The 12,359-nt window shown below is 37.3% G+C and overlaps 1 protein-coding gene across 1 annotated transcript in view; it reads left to right on the top strand.

Annotated features, from left to right (window-relative positions):
- BCAS3 (BCAS3 microtubule associated cell migration factor) overlaps positions 1-12,359 on the top strand; it is a 623,923-nt gene that overhangs the window by 363,090 nt on the left and 248,474 nt on the right. The window contains exons 22-23 of the mRNA XM_057499516.1: positions 5,583-5,683; positions 7,913-8,109. Of these exons, the coding sequence (XP_057355499.1) occupies positions 5,583-5,683; positions 7,913-8,109 (298 nt within the window). The remainder of the gene's footprint in view (positions 1-5,582; positions 5,684-7,912; positions 8,110-12,359) is intronic.

A 12,359-nucleotide genomic window follows, 5' to 3' on the forward strand; every position in this document is an offset into this window, starting at 1 on the left:
TAGAAAAATATAACCTTCCAAGATTGACCCAGAAAGAAACAAAAAATCTAAGCAGACCAATTACCAGCAACGAAATTGAAGCAGTAATCAAAAAACTACCAAAGAACAAAACCCCCGGGCCAGATGGATTTACCTCGGAATTTTATCAGACATACAGGAAAGACATAATACCCATTCTCCTTAGAGTTTTCCAAAAAATAGAGGAGGAGGGGATACTCCCAAACTCATTCTATGAAGCTAACATCACCCTAACACCAAAACCAGGCAAAGACCCCACCAAAAAAGAAAACTACAGACCAATATCCCTGATGAACGTAGATGCAAAAATACTCAACAAAATATTAGCAAACCGAATTCAAAAATACATCAAAAGGATCATACACCATGACCAAGTGGGATTCATCCCAGGGATGCAAGGATGGTACAACATTTGAAAGTCCATCAACATCATCCACCACATCAACAAAAAGAAAGGCAAAAACCACATGATCATCTCCATAGATGCTGAAAAAGCATTTGACAAAGTTCTACATCCATTCATGATAAAACTCTCAGCAAAATGGGAATAGAGGGCAAGTACCTCAACATAATAAAGGCCATTTATGATAAACCCACAGCCAACATTATTTTGAACAGCGAGAAGCTGAAAGCATTTCCTCTGAGATCAGGAACTAGACAGGGATGCCCACTCTCTCCACTGTTATTTAACATAGTACTGGAGGTCCTAGCCACGGCAATCAGACAAAACAAAGAAATACAAGGAATCCAGATTGGTAAAGAAGAAGTTAAACTGTCACTATTTGCAAATGACATGATACTGTACATAAAAAACCCTAAAGACTCCACCCCAAAACTACTAGAACTGATATCGGAATACAGCAAAGTTGCAGGATACAAAATCAACACACAGAAATCTGTGGCTTTCCTACACACTAACAATGAAACAACAGAAAGAGAAATCAGGAAAACAACTCCATTCACAATTGCATCAAAAAAAATAAAATACCTAGGAATAAACCTAACCAAGGAAGTGAAAGACTTATACTCTGAAAACTACAAGTCACTCTTAAGAGAAATTAAAGGGGACACTAACAGATGGAAACTCATCCCATGCTCGTGGCTAGGAAGAATTAATATCGTCAAAATGGCCATCCTGCCCAAAGCAATATACAGATTTGATGCAATCCCTATGAAACTACCAGCAACATTCTTCAATGGACTGGAACAAATCATTCAAAAATTCATATGGAAACACCAAAGACCCCGAATAGCCAAAGCAATCCTGAGAAAGAAGAATAAAGTTGGGGGGATCTCACTCCCCAACTTCAAGCTCTACTATAAAGCCATAGTAATCAAGACAATTTGGTACTGGCACAAGAGCAGAGCCACAGACCAATGGAACAGACTAGACAATCCAGACCTTAACCCAGACATATATGGTCAATTAATATTTGATAAAGGAGCCATGGACATACAATGGCGAAATGACAGTCTCTTCAACAGATGGTGCTGGCAAAACTGGACAGCTACATGTAGGAGAATGAAACTGGACCATTGTCTAACCCCATATACAAAAGTAAAATCAAAATGGATCAAAGACCTGAATGTAAGTCATGAAACCATTAAACTCTTGGAAGAAAACATAGGCAAAAACCTCTTAGACATAAACATGAGTGACCTCTTCTTGAACATATCTCCCCGGGCAAGGAAAACAACAGCAAAAATAAACAAGTGGGACTATATTAAGCTGAAAACCTTCTGTACAGCAAAAGACACCATCAATAGAACAAAAAGGATCCCTACAGTATGGGAGAATATATTTGAAAATGACACATCCGATAAGGGCTTGACGTCCAGAATATATAAAGAGCTCACACACCTCAACAAACAAAAAACAAATAACCCAAATAAAAAATGGGCAGAGGAACTGAACAGACAGTTCTCCAAAAAGGAAATACAGATGGCCAACAGACACATGAAAAGATGCTCCACATCGCTAATTATGAGAGAAATGCAAATTAAAACTACAATGAGGTATCACCTCACACCAGTAAGGATGGCTGCCATCCAAAAGACAGAGAACAACAAATGTTGGCGAGGCTGTGGAGAAAGGGGAACCCTCCTACACTGCTGGTGGGAATGTAAGTTAGTTCAACCATTGTGGAAAGCAGTATGGAGGTACATCAAAATGCTCAAAACAGACTTACCATTTGACCCAGGAATTGCACTCCTAGGAATTTACCCTAAGAATGCAGCAATCAAGTATGAGAAAGATCACTGCACCCCTATGTTTATCGCAGCACTATTTACAATAGCCAAGAATTGGAAGCAACCTAAATGTCCATCGATAGATGAATGGATAAAGAAGATGTGGTACATATACACAATGGAATACTACTCAGCCATAAGAAAAGGGCAAATCCAACCATTTGCAGCAACATGGATGGAGCTGGCGGGTATTATGCTCAGTGAAACAAGCCAAGCGGAGAAAGAGAAATACCAAATGTTTTCACTTATCTGTGGAATATAAGAACAAAGGAAAAACTGAAGGAACAAAACAGCAGCAGAATCACAGAACTCAAGAATGGACTAACAGGTACCAAAGGGAAAGGGACTGGGGAGGATGGGTGGGTAGGGAGGGATAAGTGGGGGGGAGAAGTAGGGGGTTATTAAGATTAGCATGCATGCGGGGGTAGGAGAAAAGGGAGGGCTGTACAACGCAGAGAAGGCAAGTAGTGATTCTACTACATTTTGCTATGCTGATGGACAGTGACTGTAAAGGGGTTTATAGGGGAGACCTGGTATAGGGGAGAGCCTAGTAAACATAATATTCAATATGTAAGTTTAGATTAGTGATACCAAAAACAGAACAAAACAAAACAAAAACAAAAAAAAAAGGGCAGTTCCTGTGTGGTAACCTCCAATGAGTTCTACACAAGGGTATAAAGGGCATATAAAAGTGTAGGCAAAGGATCTGTTTGTGTTTATACAGAGGATCAAAGCCTAGTTGGGCTACCCCGAAAATGAACTAAGATACGATATGAAAAAGAACTTCCAACATCAGCACTCTCTGGAAGACTCATGCCAGAAGATGATCATCAAAAAACCCCAACAAAGATCCACGCACTGCTACAGCTGTAGATGCACTCATCCCACCAGCTCCTGGACTTGCCATGGGAATGAAGGAGATATCTTAGCTGGCCTGTGCATACAGTAAAACAACAAATTTGACTGGATCTATAGTGTTGGAACTCAACCAAGAATTAGGAGAAGTGCAAATTGTAGCGCTCCAAAATCTTACCACTACAGACTATTTACTGTTAAAAGAACATAAGGGATGTGAACATTCCCCAGGAATGGGTTGTTTTAATTTGTCTGATTTCTCTCAGACTGTTCAAGTTCAGTTGGACAATATCCACCATATCATAGATAAGTTTTCACAAATGCCTAAGGTGCCTAACTGGTTTTCTTGGTTTCACTGGAGATGGCTGGTAATTACAGGTATGCTTTGGTTATGTAACTATACTCCTATTACGTTAATGTGTGTGCTCAATTTAAGTAGTAACTTAAAAGCTATACATGCTGAAGTTACTCTACAAGAAGATAGGTCAAAGAAATAATCAATCTTCCCATGTTTTCTTCCGCCTGCTACTTCTATAGCTTTTCTTCTTCCTTCCTAATTACAACCCTTAAATAGAATTCGTGCCTCATATCAAATTTACCGAGTATCATAATTCTTCCAAGTGGTAAAGATACCTCAAGACAAATGCTGGGCATAGAAGCTACAGGGCATAAATATGCAAAGAAATAAAAAGCTAACCATTTCAAACAATAAGGCTTCTCTCTCACTTACCAACTTTACATTTCCCTGTACGGCCCCGGAAGATGACTGGTTAGCCAGAGACGGGTAAGATTCCTCAAGGGAGGAACAACCTAAGACAGGCACAGTCGCAGGGGGCTCATCAGGTGAGAAATTGGTTATCAACAGAGGTGAGGCTTAGAACCTCACCCCCCCTGTTCTGAGAGAAATCTTCTGCATACGTGGATGTTTTATTGCCCTTGTCTAGCTTGGATTAACACATAGTCTACAGGCACACACCTGATCATCTACATTTGCTCTCTTACAACACTAAACTATGTTTTCTACCTTTATCTTGTATCTACCTACCACTTCAGCATTTTATTAAAAATAATAATAATAAAGAGAGAAATGTGGTATCCACATATAAATCAAGTATAAAAACCAAATGAGTATTCATATTTGAACTGACTGTTTATAGTTCATAATGCATGAGCAAAACCGAAAGTTTCTGTGATGACTGCCCTTGTACTGTTCACTATGCAACTTATTCATTATGTAAGAGTTTGTTCTCCATGTAAGAACTTGTTTGTTATGCCTCAGAAGATTGGAGACTGACGAAAATTAGGCTTGGGGTGGATTAATGATTGTGCATTCAGCATTGACTCCCCTATACAGAATTTTATTGTCGTTAACAACCATTTGATCAATAAATATGAGAGATGCCCTCACAAAAAAAAAAAAAGAGGAAAAAAAAAAGTACAGACTTCCAATGGTAAAATAAATAAGTAACCGGGATGTAATGTATAGCATAAGGAATATAGTCAAGATATTTTAACAGCTTGGTAGTGTGATAGCTGGAACCTAGAATTGTCATGTATATAAATGTTTTATCACTGTGTTGTACACCTGAAACTAATGTAATGTAATACTGTGCGTCAACTACCCTTCAATAAAAAATAATTATCAAAAAAAAAAAAAAAAGTAAAGTCTATTAAGTCTATTTTATAACAAAACTCAGCAAATAAGTAGTATGAGACTTTAAAAAAGAGGCTAGGTTTTTGTTGGGTAATATTTGGTTCACTGTAGAACCTCCATAATGTTTGTTGAGTCATTTTATTGCTTTAACTAAGCAAAGGTCCCTCTTTGTAAGAGAAAGTAGACTTTTTGTATTTTAAGACTATATTCTATCACTTAAGATCAGGGCCACTACTGAAGTATCCAAGAAAAGGAAATATTTCTTATGACAAATGAAATGCTTCAGAAACTAAAAGTGTTATCAAATTAAAAATTATTTTTATGCCTTTCATTTATATGAGGTTATCAAATAGACTCTTAAAGAATCTTATTATTTGATAAGTTGTTTTTAATTTCCTTCCAATAATAGGAACTGCAGCAAATTAATTTTTTTTCTAATTGGAGGTGATTGAAATGTCCTACATCCTGAAGGCTGGGAAATACACTGGTGTACATAGCAACAGAACTGTATTGCTCCTTAACATGCTTGTACTGTTACGATGCAGTTAGTTGTTTCTTTCTTTTCTAGTGATCTACGTCATAACGAAATTCCTATAGATATTTTTTAAAGTTTACTCTTTATTGGGGAGCTTTCTTATTCCTAAAAATGTGGTTTTTCTTGCTCATTAATTATTTGAATTACCTTTGTGTATTAAATGTCATATTTTATAGTATAAATCCCCGCACTATCCGTGACGGGCGCGCCCGCGTTAGTTTTCCCACGCCTCGGCTGGAGCCGTCTAAGTGTGTTGTCTTCCTTCCGCAGCGGCCCCCGCCGGGAGCCCAGGACCCGCCGCCCGGCGCGGCTCCTGTGACAGTTCAGCCTCCGACCACAGTGGACAGCAAGATGAAGAATGGCTTTCTCAGGTAAAACTCTGAATGTATGGCCTAGTAAAGTGAAGAAGACAGAAATCCATTGTCTCATTGTATTCTTGAATTTAAAAAATTATTTTTTTAGAAGAAAAGGGGCAGAACTGAGAACTCTTTTTAAGATCACCAAGAATTAATCAATTGTCTTTCCATATTAGGAATTTCTCATAAATAACGCTTCAGGGATGCATATACATGCATTTTACACACACACACACATTTATATACAGGTGTGTGTACATTAACTTTCATACAGAGGGTATAAAATATGCTTACCTTTCAAACAATCCATTTATATCCTTTAGAACTAGGATTTTAGATGAACTCTTTGGATTAAAATAAGAATTGGCCTTGTTAAAACATTGAAGACTTCCAATAGTGTGGAGCCAACATTTTCTGAAGATTGGGCCTATACTTTGACTAGGAAAGTTCAGCATTCCAAACTGCGCAGGTCCTGATGGGCCTGACTGGGTTTCCTTCCCTAAGCTCAGGAAATGCTGCTTCCAGTGCTCTCTGAGCCTGTTCTTAACAGCTTCAACTGGCCGTTCCCCCCCTCCTTTGACAGCTGAAGTTTTCTTCATCTCAAGGGCTTTGAAATAAAAGATACCTGGGCAAATTTCAAAATGCTGAGATTATAAATGCATCATTGTGTCTGCCTCAAGTCTGACATCATTTGGTGAAGTTAATGAGCTGCCTCGGATGACCAGTCCAGCGGTTTTTCATTAGCAGGTGTCTCAGTGGAGGCCTGCACAGTTTCATTGCATTCTCAGAGAGGGTAGCCTGAAAAATGGAAGCGAACCTGGAAGCTGGAGAATCAGATTGTTTCTAGGTGTCATAATATTTCATTACACCGAAAACTCCCAGGAAGCTCCTCAAAGGAGCTCTGGTGCTTCAGTTCCTGGCATACGGAGGTCCATCCTTTCTTGAGGATACCATGATAAAAGTTAAAAAAAAAAATCCTGGCTAAGAAACTACTGTCCTTCCCTTCAACTTTTCAATAGGAGAAAAGGGGTAATGTGTGCTGTCAGTGTGAAAGTATATACAATATGTTTGTAGTGCACACAACAGGAGAGTGAATAGGAACATCTGGCCATCGCCTCAGTGAAATTGCACAGGCATCTGTTTACCTCTCGGCTCTGTGACACTGATGGTTTTGAGCTTAAAATACACAGAATGCTTTATCCATGGCCTAATTTACATTGCTGAATACAACTACTTCAATCAGAAATCACTGTCCTAAATCTGAGAAGCTCTCTCCCTGTAATGAGTGAAAATGTGAGTACTGTTGCAAGAGCGTGATGCTTTTGCCCTTTAGGACTTACAAACACAGGGCTGCACTCTGTGAACCTTTTCAGTTATGTTTTGTTAAGAATTAATCACTGCAGAGAAATGTGACTAAATATAAAAGAACTCAGGGCAAAAATAAGGCACATGGGAAGGCAATAACATATACATACAGACTTGGATGCAGCAATTGTAAGACACTGAGAAACTGTCTTTCACCAAAGGTTTACATATTTAGTCTCTTACTCAAATTGCTCATTTGTAAAATCATATAATATGTTTATTTGCAGGTCTTTACCCAGCGTCTTCTGCTGTCTACTTTGTCTTTAAAATGTTTACCATAATATTGGCAACATTCCCTACCTCTTTCCTTAGAGGATGCAATTGATAAAGCATTTTGGTCTTACTGTTTTGTAGCCCTTAAATACTTACTTCAGAGTTCATGGTAGTTGAGAAAACACTCTAAGTAATGGTATTTTGAAGACAAATCTAGTTTGAGAGAAAAGTATATAATGCTATCTTTTATTTAGAGATTGATTTGGGGGGGATTTTTAGGGCAATAAATATTGTAACATTTAATTGTGGAAAGATACTGGCTTTGGATGTAAACATTATTTCAGACCTTTTCTTTTCCTTTGATAAATCAAGAACAACTTCAGGTTTGTCATGAGCTTGATCCTCAGTGAAGGGATTACTTTTAATTTGTGGATTGATAGGTGTAGTATTCAGTGCATGTCCACAAAGTGGTAAGTACTGTATAGAGTGAATGAAGATGCCTGTTTCTAGGGCGCTGACTGTGACTATCATCACGTTTGTCCCTCTCCCAGTTGGCTAAGATGGGCTTCTTGGACAATGAGCCCAGACACCGGGATGAGGGGAATTGTGGATGGTTTCAGAGGGAGGCCATAATAAATTTCAATCATGATTCCTGATTTGTTTCAGGTAGAAATTGTAACGCACACTGGACCCCACAGACGTCTGTGGATGGGTCCACAGTTCCAGTTCAAAACCATCCACCCCTCAGGCCAGACCACAGTCATATCATCCAGTTCATCTGTGCTGCAGTCTCATGGTCCAAGTGATACTCCACAGCCCCTTTTGGATTTTGATACAGATGATCTTGATCTCAATAGTCTCAGGTAAGAAATAAGAACTAGGGAGTGATTTGACTTGGCTAATATATTCATTTGTAATGAGCACTTTAGTTAATATTTACATTTTCTTTTTTGGCACAGTTTCATGTTGCAGAATACATGCATGGTCGCTTGTGGTTCCCTGTTATCACTGGGGATCACATGTGCGATCTTATCACATCCAATAAACATTTGTGTTTCAGATTGTACTTCCCTAAATCTTCCATTCAGTACACTTCCTAAAGCCATGCCATTTTGTGCTGCCTTACTCATATTTCTAATTGCTTCAAGTCTGATGATATCCTCCTTTCCGGATCTTTCTGATGTTTCATCTTTCAACTAAACTTCATCTGTCCTCTTCCTGCATAATCCTTTGTTATTTTTATCATCTGTATTCTCTGATTCTTACTTGCAAGCTTCATAATACAAGGTTTACAACATACTCTTATCATTAGGGTTTTTTTAAATGCAACGGAGAACTTTTTGACTTTGTAGTCTCAGGTTTGCTTAGCGGTTTAATTTGTTACAACAAGACTTGACACATTAGAGTGAAGGGTTTAGTCTAATGGAATATAATCTTCCTTTCCTTGCCTGCTCTTTAAAAATGTTCTATAATGTATCTTTATTTGACTCTAAACTAGCCTTTTGACCTTTTCTTTGTATCACTTTATAAAATTTGTGTAAAATGTATCCCAATCATGTGTTAGAAATATGTTTTTATCTACCTTTTTGTCAATATTAGTAACAAATCTTTATAACAACACAAAGTCTGTTACAGAGGTGGATTGGGCCTAGATGTTTCTTCTTCAAGCTAATTCATATAATGGATCATGTGTCCTTTAATAACTTTTTTAGTGTCTTAGTTTTTTGTTTGTTTAGTTTGCCTTTTATCTTGTATTTTCTTCCAAAAATTTTGGGGTTTTTTGTCCAGCATATTTTCTTCATCTTTCTAGAAATGGCACTTTTCCCCAAGATGTCAGGCAATAGTGAAATGCAGTAGGTGCTAGGCCAGTTTTCACTGGTACCAGTTGTAAAATAGCATCTAGTTTAGATAGTCAATCCATTTTCAGGAAGTCCAGTTGAGTCAGTCCTCAACTTAGTGATTCAGTGCATAGTCATTCATGTTTGTAAGTCATTCAGTTACTCAAATGTTAATAATAAGGCATTTGAGACAGGTAACCATAAAACTGTTTATTCTCCTTGCTGAATTATTCATGCGACCCTATTTAACTTTTTTTTTTGATGACTGTCACCCACTGCTATAACAAAACCCTGTCCCTCTTTTCTTTGGAGGACACCTCTAGCTTCTGTATGCAGAGTTCTAGTCCTTTGTTTTGTGACCTCCTCCAGCTCTCTTACTCTTGACTTCAGACATAGACCTTTGTCTAAGAGCTCTCTAATTTGTTTCTTCAGACAAAGCTAAATTCCTGCTAGAATTTTCCTCAGGAACTTTTTCTGTATATTGAAGAGCTCTCAGTATGTATTATCTGAATGACTTAAAATTGTTTATGTTGGATTAAAATATTGTCCTGTTTATGGACACACATAAACTTTATATACTTTGTTTTATTTTGCAGGTTTATAAATTTCTGCCTTTGTAATTTATATTTAAAAATTTGAGTGTGTAGGTCAGGCCCTTGGTTAAAACCTTAATCCCCATTAGAACACAGGTTTGATGGGAAATTCAGATTTGACCTACACTATTTCAATTATTTGCTTTGTCTAGTACCATTTCCCACTCAGCATCCAATTAGAAACCCAACTATTTGTATTCTCATTGCTGTTTACTATCCCTCTACCCCAGTTCCTTACCTTTCTTTACCCATAGTGGCACTGTGGCTGTGGCCTTACTTTTTCCTTTAAATAGCGAAGCCTTTATTTATAATATTTCTTGGCTCAACTGACCTTTTACACCAAGAATTCTGTGCTGTACCCATTAAATCTCACTAGGAATTATGTAGTGCTGTGATAGTCTGCCTCCCTGCATCCTAACCAAAATGGGGAGCGTGCAGGTATAGTGTTGATTGTATCCATAAGGGAGTCCAGCAGGGCTTCACTTCATAGCAGCTCCTAACTTGGAGCAAGAATTTAAAATGTAAAACAGGTCAATAAAATATTTATTAAAAGACTTGAGAAATATATAATATACAAGAAGCGAGATACAAAGTCTAATGTTCCACTCAAGATTTGCTCCTGAGAAATTATTTACATTTCATTTCATTTTATTATTTTATTTTATTTTTTCATCTAGTTAATTAACACATCCATCAGCTCACATATTTTATATATAAATGTGATTTTATGGGTAGAACATTTAAATTCCATTCTTTTAGCAAATATCAGTTACACAATACAGTGTTATCAACTACTGGCACCATGCTACACATGAGATCTTCAGACCTTATTCATGTTATTTATTTTAACTGATATATAATTCACATAGCATAAAATTCACTGTACAATTTGGTGGTTTGTATTATATTCACTATGTTGAGTAATATCCCCACTATCTAATTCCAGAACATTTCCATCACTCCTACCAGTTTTGTTTTATTTATTTATTCATTTTTCTATTATGGAAAAAATTTCAAATATATGTAAACACATAAAGTTAAAGATAAAATAGAATAAACCTCCATATATCTCTTGTCCAGCTTCAACACCTCAATTCATGGCTAGTCTTGTTTCATCTATACCCCATCCCCACCCCACCCTCTACTCTGGATTATTCAGAAACCACAAAATAAATTGAATTTATAATAGTAAATTTCTTAGCCTACGTAAGTTTAGACCAGGAGGGCACTTTACTTTGGATGAGCTGACCATATCTAACAGGCTAGCTTCTTGTTTCTCTTATGAACCAGAAAACATCTTTTCTAGAAACTTCAAATAAACTGCTCTTTTCTCACTGGCTCAGAATTGCTCAGGCCTGCCCATCCCAGAGCTAATGAAGCTCTGCCATGAGATGATGGGATTACCTTGATTGGCTTAGAAAAATAAGCTAGGGTAGAACAAATATTCAGTAGTACACCATATTGTCCTCCATACTCTAGCAGCCATCAGGATTTGTCAACATTTCCAGCTGCCAGTACGAGGCCAGAGGCATTGTCCTTCACCTCCCTCCCATTTCTTTCTTTTACACAACAAATGCACATACGTTCAAACTGTGCTAGCAGTAAGTACTCTTTCTGCAGTCCATACTTGGCATTTCAATCTTCTATAATCTGTCCTATGGTGCTTATCAATCTCTTACCTTCCACCTATATCCACTGTAAACTCTCTGCTCTAACCAAGTCATGCTCCTCAAAATGCCGTGCATTTATCACACTCAGTCACAAATCTAAGGGTCCACTTGTTCTGGTTCTTTGCTTAAAGGGCACTTCTTGCTCCTCTGCATATATACATATCCTACTACTCTGTACAGATCCAATTCCTGTTACAGCCCCACATGATCTTCCCGTTCTGCTGTGGACCGTGCACTTATTTCTGTTTCTTCTTCTGAACTTTTATTATCTATTTCATTCATTTTCACACTTTAGTTTTCCTTTGCATCAGTTATGACTGTCCATCTGTTACACTGTATATCTGCACATAGACCCTGTATTTCATGTCTTGTTTCTCCTGTTCCTAAAATAATACTGACATGATTAGTATTGCACAAATACTTGTTGAATGAATAGATTTCCCCAAATGCATGCTTTATTGTCATAACAAGTTTTTATTTTTCTGTGTTTCCTGGGACTCTCAGATCTTTTAGTTATACAGATGTTTTTATGTTAATAGGATTAATCTAATGCAGCTGGAAATAGACTATTGGCATTTATAGATTTATCCTTATGCAACTTGAAATTATATGTAGTAAATTGCAGTTTTGCTGAGACTCTAATTGATTCTTACATGTTAACTGGTAATTTTGTGAAAGTAGCTTAGATACTTGTGATCCTAGCTGAGTCTCTGGCAGCCACATACCAGCCACATACCAGCGTAGCTTTATTATCCTATGCTTGTTGTCATATATAAAGTAACTTTCAATAAGTATTTTAAGGGAGTTACTCAAAATTTTGTACCTAGGATCAATGCTTTTTATGGAAGACATTACTAGCTATGGTGTTATTCCTTAATTTGAAAATTCTCAAAACTCTTCCTATTGTCCCTTACAAATGCCAGAGGTTTCAGTATAAAGTATTTTGTTTCCTTCCCCACTTTTCTTAATTTATCCCTTTAAAGTTGATTTTTCAATCCTCTACTTAGAGTCA

The sequence above is a fragment of the Manis pentadactyla genome, chromosome 4, assembly GCF_030020395.1.
Source record: "Manis pentadactyla isolate mManPen7 chromosome 4, mManPen7.hap1, whole genome shotgun sequence".
In the NCBI taxonomy this organism is placed as follows: domain Eukaryota; kingdom Metazoa; phylum Chordata; class Mammalia; order Pholidota; family Manidae; genus Manis; species Manis pentadactyla.